At 45.8% G+C, this 21,430-nt stretch overlaps 1 protein-coding gene across 2 annotated transcripts; it reads right to left on the reverse strand.

Annotated features, from left to right (window-relative positions):
- Positions 1-1,497: 1,497 nt before the first annotated feature.
- rorb (RAR-related orphan receptor B) lies at positions 1,498-21,059 on the reverse strand. 2 transcript variants are annotated; one of them, XM_041937311.1, is made up of 10 exons: positions 20,952-21,059; positions 4,966-5,051; positions 4,723-4,864; positions 4,025-4,456; positions 3,433-3,554; positions 3,074-3,206; positions 2,859-2,966; positions 2,568-2,678; positions 2,229-2,341; positions 1,498-2,002 (listed from the first exon to the last, which is right to left on the reverse strand). In XM_041937311.1, the coding sequence occupies exons 1-10, from the start codon at positions 20,956-20,958 to the stop codon at positions 1,838-1,840; spliced, it is 1,419 nt and encodes a 472-aa protein (XP_041793245.1). In that variant the 5' UTR covers positions 20,959-21,059; the 3' UTR covers positions 1,498-1,837. The 2 variants fall into 2 exon arrangements, with proteins under 2 accessions (XP_041793245.1, XP_041793244.1); XM_041937310.1 differs by lacking the exon at positions 20,952-21,059 and adding an exon at positions 5,633-5,831.
- Between the last annotated feature and the right edge of the window lie 371 nt (positions 21,060-21,430).

Raw genomic sequence — 21,430 nt, forward strand, 5'->3', positions numbered from 1 at the left:
GTCATGGGTCACTCATTTTGGTAACTTTAGTTGCACTTGGAAATTTGTCATAGCTCACCATGGATCTGTGTTTACACAGTCTGCGCAGTGGCCAAATGCTAAGCAACGTAGCATTACTGTAAATAAAAGCAACATAAAATGACAATCAGTAAGTGCTTACATTTATGGAATGACTAAGAAAAAAACAGGTGATTGTCTATCACAGCTTTCTGTGTGAAGTGGAAATGTAATCTTGTAGCTTTGAGAGATCATCAGAGGCTAACCTGCATTTCTCCCCATCTTTCAATCGGTGCTCTGTGTCATGTCCTAACCCTAGATCACACAGTGTCACATTAAAAACACTGCAGAGGCTGCTGTGGAATGAGTACCATAGAGATGATTAGTGGACGTAATCAATGATCAGGAGTCAAACATCGTGCATTCTTGTTAAAACTGCCACCCTGTTCTGAACAGATGGAAGGAGGAAGAGATGGAAAGGAGAGGAGTTAGATCAGACAGGCAGTGTGAAAGTTATTGCTCTTTAGAGAAAAGGGTCCTTCATATTCACAGCCTGGAGTGATTGACATCCAGGGACTGGATTGTGCAAATAGTGATGGGAGGGATGAGGGCATGCAGCACTCATACAGGCTTTTGACGTTGCGAGTTAAGTTCAAGTTTGTCTTGATTTTGTTGTCTTTTTTGGTGAAATTTAGCCACTTTAGCGTGGTTTCTATCCACTTCTGTTTGCCGAAATCTCATATCAAGGCCCTAATACGTAAGGAATAAGTTGCAGGGTGAGGGGAATTCTGTCAGAGGTGTGGTTTATTGTGAGGTCCTAGTTTCCGATTGGTCGTTTCTGGTTGATTGTTCGAAAGCAGTCCAGCTTTTGTTGGACGTAATTATTGCAGCGAGAAAAAAATGATTGATAGGACGGCAAATCTGCCAGATTCTTTTACTTGCAAAATAGAATATTTATGTATATATCTTCACCTTGAAAAGTAGTAGCCATTATTTTCTTTTTTTAAATCCTTCATATGCTCTCTTTACAATTCTATAAGTTCTCATCAGAAGGATGCAGTACCTTCTTTACATATGAACAAAATCCAGACAAGGCTTCTGTATATCAACAAAACCCGAATCGACTCCCGGTTTTACCCAATACTCTTTTACAAGTCTCAACTTTACAAATTCTGTACACAAGAAACTATCAAATAAAATAAAAACACATAGACAAGGTATAGTCAGCCTCAGTGGGCTGCTGTATATTTAAATTAGGACTAACTTATTTTAACAGAACAAGAAGTAATACTGGAATCCGCTCTGCACTAGAAGAATATCTACAATAGCTTCTCTAAATCCACAGTTCCCTCCCCCATCCAGCTTCTTCGACTTCACAATTTCTTCACGTGAAAAAAAAAATCTAACAAACAAAAAGTTTTTTTTCAAAGTTAAAACAAATTAACTTACCCATTTTTTTTTAAAGATTGACAGCTTAAATTGTTCCTAGATGGTTTAAAGTCTGTACATTTCTGGTCAGTCAGTTCAGGAGACAGGAGGAAGCCCCGCTTCGGTTGTGGCTTGGGGCGCGTTTCATTTATATATACATTCTTCAGACTGTATCGGTGAACGGGGTGGAATAAGTGCTGGACATTCCTAGTATTGTTGGCGGTAACTGTAAGTGTCTGGCAGATGACTCCTCACCCTCCAGCCTGAAATGAGGCTGGGGGAGCTCTGGAATATGTGACCGCCACGCCGATGACGCAGTTGACACAGCCGCTGTCGCCTCGTCAGACGTGGCCGTCGTCTTATTTTCTTGTTCCTCCACTGACGCCGTTTGTCGCGCTGAGACCACGGGCAGTCACTTGGGCATGGCCATGGCAGAGTTGGGGTCGGGGTTGAAGAGTTCTTTGTAGAGCGGAGGGAAGAGGACGTTGACTGTTTCCGGGTGGAGCTGCTGGAAGGCCTGGAGCTCCTCAGTGTGGAGCGTGCACAGGGCCGACAACGTCGGGATTCGGCTGATAAGCTGCCAGACAGGAGGGAGAGACAGTCGAGGACAAAGGAATTTAGACCGGCAAACTACAAACGAAGACCAGATTAGAACTGAGTGCTTTGTACAAAAGGCGAGCTTCTTGTGTTTTGTGCCTTGAGGAGCTGCAGTCTGCGTTTGCCTCGTCTGTTCCTTCAGCCTAAGGGCAGTGCCTCGGGGGCTACCTTGATATGACTTATCTTCCTACAAAGGCTTGGCTTACCTTAGCCAGCGCATCTTCATCCATGTGGTTCTTCTGCATTATGTGCTGCAGAGCAAAGTAGATTTTCTCCTGGAGCTTCTGGACTTTCCGAGGCTCCATCAGCCACGGCCGATCTGAGAAGGAAAAAAGTGTTGACACGTGTTAATTGGAGAGTTGTTCACAGCTCAGAGGTCTCTGTGCAAAACAGTAAAACTACATGGGTTTAATTAGTTTGACTGTGATTATGCAGCTTGGTACTGACAAAAAAACCAGTGGCTGAAGCGCCTTGATTCAGTGCAGGCACTGAGCGCACGCAGTTTGCTTCCTGTATGCTAATAATATTAGCGAATGTGCACTGACCTGTGGAAATTAGTACAGCTGCTGAGAACAGAGCGATCTCCTCCTCCGTCAGCTGCAGTGAACACAAACTCTTGGCAAAGTCAAACACCGCACTCACTAAGTCATCACAACCTTGGAGGGAAACACAGAAGAGGACAGAGAGGGGCAGACAGAAAGGAGAGGTTTTCATTACACCTACTGCAGTCAGGGTACAGGGTTTTATTTTAATTTTCCCCTTTCCCCTCTTTCAGTTTCCAATGACCTTTTCCTTCATGCATACCAAGAAGAACTGCACAGGTAATAATGTCTCACCTAGAGCTTTGAACATCTGCATGCCTCCGTACTTCCCTTCAAAAAGCACTGTGTTGTTGAGAGGGTTGAACGCCCTGCACATCCGCACCAAGACGACCTCCAAACAACCTGGAACGACCATGAAGGCAGACTGTGATAATCTGAGCTACATCTTCTGACCTGAAACAAGACAAAGAGGCGACCCTGACCCGGCGTTGGCGGTCCGGTCCACTCACCTGACTTGAGCAGGAGGATCTGGTCATTCTGGCACAGTTCCATGAACCCTGAGATGCGCTTGGCGAACTCCACCACGTACTGGATGGCATGGGTGATCTGGATGGCACACTGCTGCCACAGCACATCGCGGGGCTAGAACCACACACACCCAGTTCAGCCATATAAATTCTGTATTCATGCAGTTATAATTGCATCAGTAAATGAAACCAAAACTTTTTTTCTGACTGACATTGCTGTGTAACTTGCACGCGAATGTCCGTTTATGCGTTGGACACAGAGGTATGAGGGTCAGTAAAGCACCTCTAGTATGGTAAAGGTAGCTGAAAATGACAGTAATCAGAGTAACATCACGCCTCACCTTGCTCTGGTACATCTTGACCTCTTCATAGGAGTGTGTCTGCCAGGCTAGCTGCTGCAGCTCCTCTGTCGTGTACTGACATGTCTCCAGGTGGGACTTGATGATATTCTGAGCGATACGGTCTGGAAGAGACGATTGTTTCTTAATTCATTTGTTCTTTTTTGAGCAGTTCGGTCATTCATTGACTTCATTTGGTACAGTGGTATGTGGTAAGTGTATGTGAGGCAAGCAGGCTGCCATGGACTAAACAAATATAAAAACAAAACAAGGCATTTAAGGCACTTTTTTATTACCACCATCTACTGCTCAATTTAACATTCTCTTGGATTTGTGTTAAATCCTTCATTTTAACGTCATCTTAGCTTGTGCTAACAGCCTGGGCTTTACATACAGTAATATGAGACCTTGTCAGCTAGTTGTGTAAGCCTGTCTGATCTCCTGTTCTGCTCTCAGATTAGCACTGACTCACGCTCTCTACCAGGACTACTTTGTGGGTAATTTTTCCATGTAGATAATTCATGTAGAGTTTAAATAATGAACCATTCTACTGTGTCTGCGAACAAAACTGAGTAAAATGTCACGCAGTCTTTACCCAGCTCTCCCATGCTGACGTTATTGGGTCCCAGCTGACTGTCCTGGTAGCCTCCGTAGCTGAACAGGTTGGGCACTGGCGTCAGGTCATACACCGGCTCCTGCTTAATGTGCTTCATGCCCGACATGTCCAAACCCGATTGGTCTGGAGACGGCTGGGTGGAATCCATCCCATAGTATCCCCCTGGGACTCCGCCTCCATTACCATGGCCACCCTTGGGCAGCTCAATGACGTGACCATTGGCATAGGTGCCCCCAATCTCATGGTTAAGGGTGGACAGTCCGTTGGTTAAACTGGACGAGTAAACCCGTGCCAGAGCTTCTGCTTCGCCGGTCTGCTGCTGCCGCTGCTCCTGCAGCCGCGCCTGGTGCTTCTGGACCTCTGCGTACAGGCTGTCGCGTTGCTTCTTGGACATGCGGCCAAACTTCACAGCTGAAGACAAAACAACGGAGGGAGAGGGAATGAATGCTGAGCTAAGAATGCTTTCAGCTTCTTCTGCTAAAACAAACAATGTAAAAGCTTATTTTGTGGAACAGTTAGCTTCAGCAGAGAAAAACAGCATGTTGAAGTACGTGTGAGCCGAAGAGCTCTTACTCAGATACAAGTGCGCAGGGATCTGCATGTATTTGTGTGTACACTCATGCACCACACGTGATAATTCAGTGACGATCATTTGGTACTGATTTACTGGCCCTCACCATCTCTGGACATTCCTAGGGCGAGACATTTCTGCAGGCGGCAGTGTTGGCAGCGGTTGCGGTTTGTTCTGTCGATGAGGCAGTTCCTCTGGCGGGGGCAGGAGTAGGAGGCATTGTTCTGCTGACTCCGTCTGAAGAAACCCTGGATGCATGTCAACAAAGAGCGTGAATACAGACTTAAAGGTACCCGTGGTGCGCAGAACGTGCATGATTGGGTGCACAAACAGATGTATTCAGTCTCACCTTACATCCCTCACACGTGATGACTCCGTAGTGGATACCTGAAGATTTGTCTCCGCAGATTTTGCATGGTATAACTTCAATTTGGGCTGCCATGAAAGAGAGAGAGAGGAAAAGAAAACATGCGTTACAAAACACATTTGGACAGGACAAAGCCTGTTTCCAGCCTGATTCAGTCACCTCACTGATTGTTTTCCTCAGCTGGTGGTCTGATTTGAGGTTAAAAAACGGGACATAACCCGCTCCGCCGTGGGACCTGTCTGAGGTTACAATGTGTGAATGTGTTTCAGCTTCACAAGGGCGCCATGACATCTGGACATTCTGTGCGTCCTCGTAGTTTTTAACGACCGGGACGCGACGAGCACTGCGTACGTGCACACACGCGCACTCATTCGCCCACACACACATACATGACAGGATAGCGTGTGAGTGTGTGGGTTCTTTATGTTGCGTATGAAGGAGAGACCCCTGCAGGTTAGAAAGGTTGCTCATAATGAGAAAACACGTTACATCACTGAAGGACCACTCTTCAGCTCTCTCTCTCACACACACACACACACACACACACAGTTCTGTAACCTTTTTAGTAATGCTATAAGTATTTAGCTTTTTCTTAATCTACACCTGAACTAATTGAACTACTTTTCATTCATGCCAAAATTCTACTCACTGTGTATTGGCAGCTCCATGTACAGCCACAACCAAAGGCACAGTAAGTATTTCAGCCTAACACACAGAAGCACCTGTCACCGGCGTCTTTGACCGTATTATCCATAATATATGGAAGGAGAAGCCGTGGTGCCTGTTAAGAGATATGAGATGGATGTAGAGGTAGGCAGGTATGTCTGCTGAGATGGCACACCCTCTATAAAGAGATTAGACAGCCTATCTAATCCTAAATTATTTCTCGACGACTTGGTTCCCTCCTCTGCTGAGCGCTGGCTTAGCCACAGCTGAAATAGCCATTCACATGTAATCCCCTTGCATATTCCCACCTGTAGGAAAATTCTGCAACTTTATGAACCTTCGGAGCAGTTGAGAATAAATAAATCTGCTCAGTTTTATATTGCATGTTTGCATGAGTTCTGGTTAATTGATTACCCTTAAGAACAATGTAAAACTTGCACTGTGTATTTGGAATTGGTGCTTCAGAGGTGTGTATTTGCAGAGAACAAGTATGTGTGTGTCCCCGTGTGCATGTCTGAGTGTACGTGTATACGTTCTGGTTTGACTATATGAATTGCTTGTGTGTGCGTATATATACTGTACATGTACATATTGCATGTGAATGTGTGTAGACTAAATGTCTGTGGAGGAATGAGTGTGCAGTATATTTAATTGGATAATCCCATATGAGGATCAATGGAGACGGTTCTGTCTGTCTAAGCGACTGAGCAGGTACAGTCAGTGCTGTCTACACACTCTCCTTCACCTCAGGGAGTTTGACCGCTTCACAAACAAAAACTTAAAACACACAGATACTCAGTTTCATGCTAGTACTGTTTTCTCTCTGCACAAACCTGAACAGCCTGCAGAGACACCGTCGAACAATACGGGTTAAGAGATGTTTGAATACGAAGATAAAGATGGAACAAAGAATCTCATAGAGCCACAAAGTACCTTGCTCATGCAGTCATTCATCCACTCGCCACTCTGCCCCCTAGTGGCCATTAGGATGCCTTAAGTTGTCTATGGACTAGTGGTCATTTTCCACACACGTGGCGGCTGGTTAGACTCGGTTTGGCTTGGCTGGTGAGCATCGTCTTTAACTGATGACACGCTTGTCTTGAATCAGTGATGTTTAAAAGCAGCGCCCTCTTTAGCACTGTTAGCTACTGCATTGTGCAGCAGTTGTTTTTTTTTTTGAGACACAGTTGAAACAGATGAGGTATCTGCTGTGTTTCCATCACGGAATGATGACGATGTCCATTTGACGTCACCGCAACCCACTCTGGGTGGTCGGACGGTCTCAGGAGATGGTCCATCTCAGGTGTGACTCAGCACAGCTGGGCACACGGCACGGTTTGAATTGGCAAAGCTCTATAAAAACTGACCTCCAGTCTGTCGTGACCCTGGACTGTGAACTATCCTTCGTGATTGTTGCATTATGTGTTGTTCTGGTTATCTTTATAGTTGTCATTCAAGGTGTAAATGGGCCTTTAGCCCCTTTATTTCTCTCTTGTGAAATTACAATTTTCATTTAGTGCCTCAAACAATCGACCATTGTGTCCCTTCGCAGTAGATGTCTATGAATGAATGACCTATGAACGGCGTGACAGGCTGCTTGACTGTGTGCTTAAGGTGGCGTAGCTCATGCTGTTCGTTCTGGTGCGGCTCAAGATGTGACCCATTTCCACCAGTTCCCAGCCAACTGGTTCCAAACTGGGTCAGAGAAGAGCAGCGGACTGGGTCGACACACAGGCTACACATACACGGAGCTGTCAATGAACACGGCCTGTAACACACTATTTATAGTCTGTAAAGCAGGTCAGTTGCGCCCGAGATGGCAGTTATCAACAGAGCACAGATGAGCAGTAAACAGGACAACAGTGCATCAGCCGTGCTTCTTATCACCTTCATTCTCTGCTTCTCGCAGTCCTGTTCCTCTTTCCCTGCACATACTTTAAGCCAAACTCCTTGATTAAATTGTTAATCATGAAACAAGTGAATCTCTTTGGGTTTAAACAAGCTGAATGCCTTCAGCCCACACCTGCTGCTGCCGCTGCGGTGTGGATATACATACTTATTATTTCTGTCGATTTGTAGAAAAAGCTCTTTGCATTCTTCCACCTCAGAGGACTGTGTGTTTACGGTTTCTCTCCAGTGATTACATTATATCTTCACTGTGTTTCTTTTTGCCCCTTGGGAGATTGTTCTCCTCTTTGTATCGCATAATTGTGCCCAAAGGAGCATGGGCGTGTGGGCATGTGCATTGTTTTAGCGTGCGTTTCCGAGAGGGTTTGAGTGAGCGTTTCACTTCTAAAAAAGACACGGTGAAAGATAAAGTACGTGCACACGTCTGCGTGTTGACGAAGTGTTTGTGGATATGTGTGCGTGTGGGTGGGCGTGTGCATTGTTGAGTGTGTGTTGCGCTCATCGCCAGCGGGGACTGTCAGGTAGGATATAGGGAGACGGTCATGACAGCGTTGCTGTTGCCAGGGTGACCACCCACTCGCTGCACTCGTCTGGCTGTCACAGCAATGATGTGCTAAGCTGTCACACTCTTAAAGGAAGTGATGTCATCGGTGCGTGGAGCCAACTCGGTGTATCATCACTGCTCGTCCTGTCGCCCTCTCTCAGCAGCGGGGGCTTTGTGAATTGTTTACCAAAGGACTCCCACTTCCACATCCAGTCAACAATACATGCCTGCTGCCTTGCTACACTGGAGCTGCAATGGTGGATTACGGCAGAATTAAGACTTGTTATCTGTGGGGTGTTTAGAGGAGGCTGAGCTTTTATTTTTTTCAAAGTTAGGATGTAGAATAATGCATTTTGGGTATTTGATTTCATGGATTTACATTATAGAAGCAAACTTGTAGCTGCAGTGAAAGTGGATTTCTAAAATAGAGTAGAGCTGCAGAGGAAGGAGTCTAATGCAGCTGTTCCCCTAACCTCTCTTTACAGGCATCCATTTCCAAACTAAACCTTGTTTTGGAGATTATTTTGCTCTTAGCTACATGTCTTTCTCAGGGGTGGGAGGGCCTTCTCTCCAGCCTGAGTTGACCCGCTCCGAGCTGAGTGACTGACAGCGTCCTCGGCCAGCGGGAGCTCGAGCGTTATCTTGAGGTTATTATGTAAGAGCGGGACTGCAACGCTGGCGATTCCTCAGCTAAGAGGAGGATCAGGCCTGCGCAATCTCTTGAGAGAGAGAGAGAAAAAACAGAGAGAACTAACTGGAGATGAGTTTCCCAAAGAACAAGGCAAAGATATTGTTGTAGTGTGCGCTACAGTGAGAGCTGCCACACGTGCATGTGTGTGTGTGTGTGTGTGTGTGTGTGTGTAGCTGATTATGGCCATGAGGGCTGTATTGCGCTGGCACGTGTGTTATGATAATTGATTTTTAATGAGGTGAGGATCTCCTGTGTATTTCCTGGGCTGGCCCTCTCTCTAAATAGAGTCCTAATTATCTACATTGCACTGCAGAAAAAAAAGCAGCAGCCCAGCACCAATATCTTAACAACACCTAGCTCACACACGGGGTTACGCACACACACACACACACACACACAGTGACGTGACCGTTTTAAAGGGCAGCTCTCGTCTACACTCACAATGTAACAGCATATTAAGGCCACTAGGTGCTGCTGTACATGTTCAGTTTCTATGTGTGTGCATGTGTGTGTGTGTGTGTTTGAAGTGGGGCAGACTGGACATGCATGTTTCATTCATTCAGCCTGCAGGGTGGGTTTAAAACAGAACCATACCCAGAGCAACACACACACACACACACACACACACACACACACAGTAACATAACACAGCGTTACCCACTCGAGGTTGGTGCTGTCGTGTCTCAGCTTATGGAACACTTGAAATCTCTTTCTACCATAACTTTTGCCGCTTTAGAAACGCAGACACAACTCCTACTGTACTCCCAAGGGTTGATTTGTTGGGGATGAATGTGGGTGGTATCTCCACTTCATTAAAAATATGCATAGCTTCTTGCCAGTTAACTAGATATCTTCTGGGAAAATGAAGGAGATCAGCACTTTACCCCCCACCACTCCTTGTTAAATCGGAGCAGCTCCGGCGCCGGCCTTAGATGTCTATATACTGTGAATTATGCTATCACTGTTCGCCATCCACTCCACTTCAGTCTGTTTGCCTTTTTCATTTGAGTGTTCCTCCTCGCTGTAAGTGGCTGTGTGACTGGGAAATCATTTCAGTTTCTGTATTTCATGATCTATTTCCATCTCTCAGCGTAACTCTGTCTTCCCCATCTCACAGAGCTTAGAGAGGAACAAGCTTTTTTTTTCCCTCCTGCAGATGATGAAAACACTGAGAAAACTTTTGGTGGCGTGATCGCTGAGTGGATTAGCGCACACAGCTGGGAATAGCGTATAGCAGTGCTGCTTGGGTTATCTCCCCTGTGTCTCCTGTCATGTTTTCACATCATACTGTCCCATTAAAATCAATGAAACACAGCCACTGCATATGGTTTCAAACGGACTTGTGCTATGTGCTGTCACACTTTTCTCCCTTTCCTGTCTGTTTTCCCTGTCTGAAGCATCAAAAACACATATTGAGGAGTGGTGGACTATCTGCTCTCCTTAAAAAAAAGTGCATTTTTCTCACTTTGATCTACCTTCTGTGCTGTGTGTCCACTTTACTTCTCTTTGTGGCTCCAGCGAACAGTATTAGCTGTAAATGCCAGTGTTTGGGAGCCCTGCTGGCCTTAAAGGATAACTCTGTTTTTTACAACCTGGACCTTATTTGTAGCATTAAATACGACCATTTATTCACCCAGACAACTTTGGTGGCATTTGGAGTCGTTTTGAAGAAATTAGCCCCAGAGGAGCGGTGCGTATATCCGTATAATGCGAGTACTCGGGGCATCCATGCGCAGCCTCTATATAACGCATAATCTGCAGAAACTCGTTCATATTCCAATATTTAGTTCTGATATGCTGGTGCTATTCCCCTCTGAGCCGGCGGTCGGCTAGTTTAGCTGTAGTTTGGCACAGCTATGGTTCGTTATTGCGTATTCGTAGCCGACCGCCGCAGAGTCAGCCGTGTTGTGGCTGGCTGCTCGCAGCGTGCGGCGTTCGGTAATGACATCATCCACGTCAGAGGTAGTTGTCTAGAGACGCCGGATGTTGATAACATGCCACCACGGGCTCAGAGGGGAATAGCACCAGCATATCAGAACTAAATATCGGAATATGAACGAGTTTCTGCAGATTATGCGTTATATAGAGGCTGCGCATGGATGCCCCGAGTACTCGCATTATACGGATATACGCGCCGCTCCTCTGGGGCTAATTTCTTCAAAACGACTCCAAATGCCACCAAAGTTGTCTGGGGGAGTAAATGGTCGTATTTAATGCTACAAATAAGGTCCAGGTTGTAAAAAACAGAGTTATCCTTTAAGTTCCCCGTCAGCGTCCACTCACCCCTCATCTCTCTCTCCTCTCGTTTTTGCATCACTAATTTTCCAAAGCAATGATGAACGTGTTTCAGTCCTGAAACCAGAACGATACTTCAGTATTTTATCCATTTAGGACAGCAGGACACATAAAATATGACTTAAATCAATAAATATCTGAAAGACTACGAGTCTGATCAGGCATTTGATTCCATCTTTTGGTACTCGAAGAAGTGCTGCAGACAAATTTTGGTTTGTTGGTTCATTAACCAGCCACATGTACGTTACGCTATTTAATAATCTCTGTCTCTTAATTTTAATGTTGATTGCTCGTGTTAAACATGCAGTTTGGCTGATAGCATCGCTGATCAGCTGCTTTTATTCAGTGTATTTAGAAACACCAGTGAAACTGCAGTGATTAGTCAGTTAATTCACAGATAATTAACTGGAGAATATTTAAGCAAACCGTCTTCTTTTCCTGTTTCCAGCTTTTCTCTGCTAGTGGAACAAATTTTCTTTGACACTTTGGAGTCTCAGTGGGACAAACTGAAGGTGGACTCTGGGAAAATGCGACGGCCATTTTTCACTATTTTCTGACGTTTTAAAGGAGCAAGCGTTTAATTAATTAACTGGGAAAATACTCGGTAGATTAAATGACGTAAATAACCATTAGTTGCAGCTCCAAACAGCAGCAGTGAGCCCCCTGCTGGCGCTGACTCAGACTGATGAACATAACGCTGACATACCGACGTGAACCGTCCCCGTTAACATGGGATGACACAGTCCTGCCCCCGCTCTATCTCTGTGTGTACAGTCTGCTGTTCTGTGCGTCGTAGTAATAATCATAATGTCAGGCAGCGGGCCCATCTCCCCTCCCCCATCACCAAGCATGTCTTTGTCCACTCTGTAATATAGACAGTCACACTGTTGCTGCATGAGCATACATGCTCCTACCCCCCAACCTCCGCGTTTCCCATCAGTCCATCGTCATCGACCCCCTCCCGCACTTTGCCAACACACACTCACACACACGTACAAACAGTCAGAAAAACTCTCGCCCTCCCCCCATGTTGTATGTCAGAGGGCATGAGCTTGTCCAGCTTGCCATGCGGCCCCAAAGCACTCTGGGTAATTGCTCAGATAGCAGGTCTGGGATCAGCTGCGGTTTGCTCATAGAATATTGTGCCACGGCGTGATTGGACGCCACGGAGAGGGAACAGAAGGGGGCCACTGGCTGTCATCCAGTGCATCGATTCACATGCACAGGCGCACACACACACATACACACACACACACACACACTCGCAAAGACACGTTCAGACAGACAGAGGCACATTCAGACATGCTCGACTGCATACGTTACTGCAAACTGCCTTTGAAAAAGCAGACTTTACAGTATGATTTCTATGCTTGCCCCCTCTCTCCCCTACACACACACACACACACACACACAGTCTCCCACCCAGTGCAGCTTGTGTCCTCAGATGGATAAGGGAGATGGAGGCGTGGGAAAAAATCCACAGGGTAAACCCAACCCCTGCCTGAATGCATACATCCACACACACACACACACACACACACACACACACACACACACACACAGTCGGCCCATCTGCCCTCTCAAATCTGCCTCTCATGATCACTGTAAACACACACACACACACAGGCGTACCCTCACACTCCAACCCCCTGGGTGACCTGTAGGACCCTGACGGCCTTTGACCTTTCCTTAAGGACTGAGCAAGTGCAGCAGGGTGGAAGGAACGAGTCCAAGTGTGAGAGGTCTGCATCTGGCCATTACCGTCCTGATCTCAGCAAACACACACACGCAGTACTTTAAGCTCTCCCTTTTATCTTTTATTTGCACCCTCACGTTAGCAGACACCCATGCGTGCACGCCGAGCGGTTAAAACGCAGAGCAGGGGGGCGTTCATCGCTTTGTAATGCTGAGGGGAATCAAAGCAGAGCAGAGTGTGTTCACACACACGTACAGTGACTGAGATCCTGTTGTTTCATTCCTGAGGTGAGAAAATAATGTTTTGTTGGCTTTGGTCATGTCCTCGTCCTCCCTTAGCCTCACGCTCCTCCTCCTGTGGTGTTTCTCTTGAGCCTAATTGTAGATGACAGTGTGTGTGTGTGTGTGTGTCTTTGAGGGGGAAGGGAGAGGAAAGGTGGCTATCCCACTGTAGAGAGAGAGAAGTGGAAAGAGGGGGACATCCACGGAGAGGCAAGACAGAAATTTGCTTTCAGTTCTTACATAAGATGAAGAGAAATTCGCCCGCGGTTTTGTTAGAGTGGCGTCCTTTAGAGTGAGAGTCGGCGGTCAGTCGGAGAAAACAGGAACGTCAGCACAAGTGTGGCTGGACGGGCTTTGAAGCATTAATGAAGAGAGCAGCACTTAGAAATGAAATCACTGAGAGCAGAAACTGTTGCTGAAATTATTAATAAGAATGCAAACATACAGATTACACATATATACACTTGTGTGGTGGAAAACAGGGAAGTACATTTACTCAGTTACTCTACTTAAGTACAACTTTGCTGTACTTTGCTTGAGTATTTCCTTTTTATGCTTCCACATTTTAGAGGGAAACATGCTTTGGACCTCACTACATTTATCTGAACGCTACTGTTACTACAAACTAAACATATGATAGAATAAGATGTATTGTTATAGATCATCTGCCCAACAGCATGTAAAGCAGTTAAGATTTGCTCCACCTCTAACTTCAACATTAAAATGCTGTTTACAGCCGCGGTTCCCTGACACACTGACACATGTATATTCATATTCAATTCATAACATTCAAAGACCAGAACAACTGATAAACTGCATAATTAACCCATCGTGAGCACAATACCTGCAGGAAGTTTATGTAAAACGAGTGATTTGGCTGAATTTTGAGCAGAGTGTCTGTATTACTTCTTCTTTTTATTTTTAATAATCCTACAAACTTAATAGGCCTCTTTTTTTTTGACAGTCATCCTTTTCTTGGCCATTGCTCCATTAGCTTTTTTTTTTTTTTTTAGCTGTGTGCTTTTCTAAAGCAGAACGAGGCTGTTCAGCAGAGGGTGAGGCTGAATGTGTTCAGGTCTTCACTGTGACCCGAACCTGTCAAATGTTTCAAGTTTATATCTTAAAAAACAATCAAACAGTTTCATTTAGTTTATCACAGAACTGATTTTAATACATGTAGGCTTACTGTATGTATATATAGACTTTAAATGTTTTTTACACCCCTATATATCAAAAAGGCCCTGTGGACCCCCCTGTGAAGCTTTGGTGACCCCTAGTGGGGGCCGGGGCCCCAGATTAGGAGCCAGTTAATGCATCAGTAAGAATCTGAAAGGGCCATCCTGCATTATGAGTACTTTTACTTATCATACTTTTAGTACATTTCTTCAGTCTCTGCCGTATTTTAGCATTTGCAGGACTTTTCATTCCCAGTTTTTCTAAATTAAACATTACGCTAATACACCCACATTTTACTTGTAATGTAGTATTTCTACACTGCGGTATTACTGCTACTGAGGTAAAGTTTCTCGTCCTGCTGGTTGTGGGTTTGTGTTTTACTTCGAGTGACACAGGCTCGAACACGAGCACATGAATGAATTTTAAAAAGGTTTGAATGTACGTGTGTGTGTGTGTGTGTGTGTGTGTGTGTGTGTGTGTGTGTGTGTGTGTGTGTGTGTGTGTGAGCACGCATGTGTGTGGGTGTATGTGTGTGTCCTCTCCCAGGGATGGCCGCTAATAGCTCGCCTCGGGCAACAATTTAACTCAGCCTAACAAGGTTCCCCCCAAAGTGGCCCCAGGGGCATCTCTCACAGAGGCAAATTGATCACAAAGACTATCACACAGCTCGGCTCGGCTCGGCTCGGCTCGGCCTGCTCTTTACCTGCTCTCTCTCTCTCTCTCTCTCTCTAGTGGGATGATTTAACAGAATACGTTATGAACATTAAATCTGAGTTGAGAGAGCAAAAGCAGCCGCAGCAGTCTTGGTTTTGTAATTGCATACTCACACACACACACACACACACACACACACACACACACTCACAGGTTCAGAGAGGTGGACACAGTGAGAGAGAAAGAGAGAGCGAGGGACGTGAAGAGAGAAAGAAAGATAGACCTAATAAGAGTCTCTTCAATGAGATTACAAGCACTAAAACAGGCTAATCTTTGTCATTAAGAAAAGATGCCGCTCTTGGCTAAGTCATATTATAGGCTTATTGTTGCTAGTGGGTGCTGTGCACCTGCCAGCGCTGAACACCTTCACAGAGTGCAGGCATTCAGCAGCATGGGCTGAGATTTCAGACAGCTGATGTGGACACACAGCGTGTGTTTTTCGTGCAGAAGCAGTCACAGTAACAACACTGCAGGTCTCTGCGCTTTGTGACAATGCATTTTTAAATGCAAACATACGCTCACCTCATAGAGGAGCATTTAATCTGTATATGTAGAAAGCATGAGGTGGAATGTTTTACTGATGCCAACCTGCATTATATGGACTAATCTGCTTTGAGCGTCAGCTACAGTCTAATGGGTGGTGTGCAAGTGTGGACTTTGGACACGACCATTACGGTTCTGGCGTTATTCATTGCTAAGGGCAGCTACAGTGTGCGACTGTAATGTGAGCATAGTTTGTGTGTGTGTGTGTGTGTGAGCGTGCATGCCAGTAAACACCATCCAGTGTTTTATCCACTCTCTGCTCTGCTCTCTCTTACTTCAGCACACAGACGCACGCTGACACGATCGCACTCTTATATAACTCTTTAGTGAAACTCTTACTTGCTCGCTCTTTCCTTATCTCACTCATTCACTCATTCACGTTCTCCCTCCTCTCCTCTCTTTTTATCTCCTGCGGTTTAACACTCGTGCAAATTTGCCATTTACTTCACAGATTCTCAAATAAATAAAGTCGATGCGGAAAAGGAAGTGCAAGAGAAAATGAAACTAAAACCATCTCCCACTGCTATTTTCCTGCATCTGAAATAATAAATATTTTTACAAGCTTTACAGTCTGATTGGCCATGATGCCATTTACTCCTGCATTAATTCACCAGTAGATCTCCAGCATGGCACTGACTCTTGAAACCAGAGTTTAGAAGTGCGGGTGTGCATGCTCTCTGACTTTGGACTATCAAACATTGCACTCTGGATCTGTCTCCACAAAGCGACGCTCATTATGAGACAGCAAAACTCTGTAAGAGCATATTATTTTGTAATGAAAGCTACCCGTCCGATGATATCTGCGGTCCCTCTGTTCATACGTTACTCGGTTTCTGCGTTTAACGAGCGCAGTCACCCTCTTCCCCCAGTTCTTCCTTCGATGTAAATCGCAGGAAAATGTGAATATTGAATGTCGTTGTGCCTCCATTGAGACATGCTGGCTTCATGGATGAGTAAAACTGACAAAACAGAAGGAGCTGTCAGAGGACTCTATGACTTCAAGGCAGATTTAGAGTTTAGGAGTGGTTCAGGCTGAAATCCCTCCTGGCTAAGATAAAGTGGAGACACAAACCGGAGCGTGCCGCGTAGCCCACGCTTTGTGTGTACAAAGATTAAAAAAACGAGAGAGAGAATCGACTGAAGGGAAAAAAAAACTGCTCGCCTAGACTCCCCCAGACAGCCGCGGAGGGATAAAACCAACATGGAGTGCACGCTGAGCACATGCTAAACAAACACGGCTATGATAGCGGCTCAGTGGGACCGCAGAAGTGCCATCCAGGCCACACACGCTCAGCACGCTGGGATGTTTTAAGCAGACGGCCTGAAAAAAGGTCAGGCAGACACGCTGGGTGAGGAGTAGACTGTGGGTGTCTGAAGACAGGTGCACAGACTGTGGGAAGTGAGTCCTGAATGTAAGCTGGTGTGTGTGTGTGTGTGTGTGTGTGTGTGTGTGTGTGTGTGAGTGTGTGTGTTGCAACAGCACTCTGGCGGTACCTCAGTCAGTCAGTAGGGCTGTGTTGAGGGATTAACAGAGTGGCCTGCATGGGCTTGGGGTAATCTCTCCTCTCTTCTTACGTAACACTGGGCCATTAGTCAGCACAAACACACAATAAACAACACAATCGACAACATGGAGCCGGACGGCGGACCACACAGACCCCCATCACACCGCGAACCACACATTCACTCCGGCCAGGTGCCCGCCATTGTGCGCAATAATTGATTTCACGGCAACAGTGGAAAAACAGTGATTTGTGTGCTAACCCGCTGCTTCTGACTGACGACGCTGCTGCTGGTTTCCAAATCGCTTCCTCATCAGTCGGTATGAAGCATGTCAGTTCGTATTGTGGTGCAGTTGCTCGCTGTTGGTGCTCAAAGCCAACTTTTGGTAAGGCAGGTGCTTCATACAGACTCCCTGTTTATGACTTTCATCATCTTTTTCTTCAAAATGTTCACTTTAATCCTCTCTATATGCCATTCATGATCACTCTATAAGGACTTTTGTGAGTATTTATTGTTGTACAGCATTTGTCAACAACCCTATCTTCGCCTTTGAACACATATTTCTATTATTACAACTGTGTTTTACCATGTGTTCATTATCTGTTCATCCAGCAGCTGCAAAATGAGTTATAGCTGATGACAAACACATTAATGAACACTTAAATGAGCTTGCAGCTACATAATAGCGTGTTCAGTGTTTGCTTATAAATGCTAAATCAGCAGGTTATCAATATCCTGCACACTTACCAATTTCATACATATAACAAACAACGAGGTCAAACATTACACACACCCTGTTTATGATGTCGTAACGTTAAAGGCAGAGTAAAGCCCTCTGAGTTAGCTGCCATAGATTCATCCAAACAGACTGCTTCTGCTGGCTTCGGCTAAAAATTGATCCCGGGATGCTTTAGAATCGGACAAATCAATGCTCACACAAGCCTCCAAAGCAAAGCAGGATGGGACTAATTCTATTGGCATGAGGCCGTCATGCGTAGTGTTGCAGCTGTGTGTGTGTGTGTGTGTGTGTGTGTGTGAGCTCATGCTATGCCAAGCTAACATAAATGAACCGGAATTGGAATAGCCACTAATGAGTTTTCATTGGCTCCCGTCCTCTTCTTTTGACGCCGCTTGTCATCACCTTACTGGTTTGTTGCTCTTTCACACTCACGACCAGTTTCTGTCATCCTATCTTTTTCATGGTGAGGGAGCCGGGGAGACCGTGATTGACACGTATCGCAAACAGAGGAGATCAAATGGCGCTGCGGACCCCTCCTCCTGCGTCGCTCCCTCCATCGCTGAACTCTCTGACCTGTCTGACCCCAGTGCATCTACGAGGTGTAAAAGCTCCGAGGCTGCAGCGATACAAAGCGAATGCTAACAGGCTAACGGGGACTAATACAAGGATCGCTGTGAAAACAGGAAACTACTGCACATGCAGAATGCAAACAGCTTTATGTGTGTGGTGTTCTGGTTGTTTTCAGCAGAATCTCAGGAGCTCAGTGCTCATATTGATTAAAGCTAACTGAACCATTTGGCTGGAGGATGTTGATGATTGGCTCTGATTTATTTCTGGCTGAATCTGTTTTTTTTTTTTAACTTATCTAACGTTTAAATACAGTAATTAAAATTAAAATCAAATCAAAACAACAAAAACATTTTTTAGTGTTATTGTTTGTTATTTTGTCGTCCTTTATCAATATTTTGGGCTGTTTCTTGAAAATAAAACTCATCAGCAGAACTTTTTACCGCTGAAAACATACAGCGTGATATAATATAATGATGCCTTTTTATTATGCCCCTTCTTTGTTGGGTTTTAGAGGAACACCATTCACAGCACAGCGTCATCATGCTGCCGTTGAAAATACAGAAATAATTATCCTGCTTACAGCATCCTACACAACACTGAGCCACCCTGGAAAAAACAACACAAAGCGCCATTTTCTGAGATTCAGAAAAGGCCCCGATGATATTATTCTGTGTGTTATTTCTCCGGCCGGCCGTGGCCACGCGATGCGGTGACATCATCTTCGGTCAGGGCTTCAGGAGTTGTGGCTATTGTTAAATGATAATTACCACGGCTCATGAGGGGCCTCTATTTTTTATAACCTTGTGGTTGTGAGCACATTTCTGTGTAAGGGCAGCCGAGACTCCACACACACACACACACAGGTTGAGAGTGGGGGCCGCACGGCCCAAACTGATTTAATTCTATCTGACAAAACCCTTTGGGGCGTGCAGAGGGAGAGAGGAAGATGGAGAGAGAGAGAGACATGGAGAAAGAGGGGTGAGAGAGACGCTTCAGGGGCCTCTTCTGCCAACCACGGCTATAAAGTGAAAGCAGGAGCTTTCGGTATACCCCCCAAAGCCTCCCATGCACGAGAGTGGTCGCGAGGCCCATTAAAATGTGGCTAAAATACAAGGTGCATGACGGAGGAGTTTGCCATGGGACGAGAGAGAGAGAGACAGAGAGGTGGGGGGGGGCTCGGCCTTCTCATGTTTTTTCCTGCCCGAGGTTTGATGGCCTGAAGCTGAGACAGCTTTACATGACATTCAAACACAAAAAGATAGATAGATAGATAGATAGATAGATAGATAGATAGATAGATAGATAGATAGATAGATAGATAGACACATTAAATAGCCGGTTGTTGGGCAAAATGATTGCTGTTAATCATGATAATTAATAATCATGTTTCTAATAATGTAAACAGGAATCTGTTCAGTAGTAACACTGGCCAGTCATTTATTTTCAGATATTATTACTACAAAAGTAACCATGTGATGGCCTTAGCTCAGAGTGAAGTGTCTTTTCCTTTCAGCAGAGCTTCAGTTTGATGACTTGTTATTTTTTCCTTCACATTTTAGTGACAAACTTTTTCGTTTTATGTGAACTTTCTGGGTTTGGCTCATAATTCTCTGCTTTCTGCCTCTTCCTCCTCCAGCTGGATGTCGGAACATTCAGAAATCTGGTGTTTGTCTCAGGTGTCAGATGGCAGCATGAGCAGGTTCCGCCCGTTCAGAAGTGACTGCTTTAAATTCGGGTTCAGGATCAGCTGAGTGTCGCAACTGTGCGTCAGTGAACTGAACAACATGAAGAACAGTAAATAGAAACTGCTCCAAACACAAACTGATCCGGTTAAATATGAACGCGTTCATCTTCTTCTTCTCATCACCGAAAAAATGCAAATATTAAAGAGAAACGGGAAAAACGCATTTTCTGATTTTAAGGGAATTTGAACAGAAGTGCAAGGAAAGGCTTAGTGAGAGTGGAAAGAGCTGTGTTAACCTGTGTGAGTGTGTGTGTGTGTGAGTGTGTGTGTGTGTGTGTGTGTGTGCGTGTGTGCGCGCAGGGCAGCGTTGACGTTGGATTTCAACATGCCCGGCGCGGTGCAGCGCGTTACGGAAATGGGTTAGTGGAGCGCGTGAAAAGTGTGGATGAAACGGTCAATAAAGTTTATCAGCAGAATATTTCAAAGCTGAACAAAAGTTCTTTTTCTGCCCATCATCTGACCTGATCTGATCTGATCTGGGACCAGCCTGGTGTGGAGTGCAGCTCAAATGATTCAAGCTTGAGTCAAACATCATGCGCCACTTTTTAATTTGCAATCACAGACTCCGGTGGCTTTGCGCATGAATTTGCAAAACTGCCTCTTCCGCACACAAAAAACACGCACTCACACTCAAAACGCACGCACGCAGAGACAAATAAACTTTCATGCATTACAGTGGAAGAAAAATCCGACCGCACACCCTCCGCCCGGCTGTGAACAAGTGACAAAAACAGCAGCAGCAGCTAAAAGCTCCCAGAATAAACTTTGAAGGCCAAACGTGGGATAACGCGTGCCGTGCCGTGCCGTGCTGTGCTGTGCCGTGCCGTGCGTGCGTGCGTTCAGCGGGATGAAGCTTGGGGAAAGTGCGGCGGTGTTTGGAGCGGTGGGATGGTCTTACCTCGCATGGTGTTGGCGTTGCTGGAGCTGGTGCTGAGGCTCGCTTCCCAAAGCAGCAGTCATGAAGAAACAAACATAAACACTTAAAAAAAATGGGGGCTGGGGGGTTGCGGGGGGGAATGATCCTCGGTTAAAAATAACAACAACAACGAAAAGAGTGGAGATGATCTGCGTCGACGTCCACTGGCTGCCCTGAGCGGAGGCGTCTCTGCGCTAAAAGCATCCCAGACCGGGGCGCAGGGAGGCGGGCTGAGGTCGGTCGGTGCGTCGGTCGGTGCGCTCTGGTCCTGTGGTCGCTTTTCTCATGACATCTGCGCTCTCACCTCTGTGGGAGGGTTTCACTGTTTTCTGCGGGCTGAGGGAGGGAAGAGCGTATAGGAGAGGCTTTACCCGGCGGCCCCGATTGGACTGGAGCACTTTCCGCTCCTCCCACTCTCTCCTGCTCAGCCTCCAGCCCGGAGCCTGCACACACACACACAC

The sequence above is a fragment of the Chelmon rostratus genome, chromosome 5, assembly GCF_017976325.1.
Source record: "Chelmon rostratus isolate fCheRos1 chromosome 5, fCheRos1.pri, whole genome shotgun sequence".
NCBI lineage: Eukaryota > Metazoa > Chordata > Actinopteri > Chaetodontiformes > Chaetodontidae > Chelmon > Chelmon rostratus.

What these genes read in the sequence shown, in the direction of transcription:
- rorb (XM_041937310.1), bottom strand. An exon ending in CGTCAGCATGGGAGAGCTGG is followed by an intron (nt 3,555 to 4,024) that starts GTAAAGACTGCG and finishes CGTCTCTTCCAG; the next exon opens with ACCGTATCGCTCAGAATATC. An exon ending in TCAAGATGTACCAGAGCAAG is followed by an intron (nt 3,207 to 3,432) that starts GTGAGGCGTGAT and finishes GTGTGGTTCTAG; the next exon opens with CCCCGCGATGTGCTGTGGCA.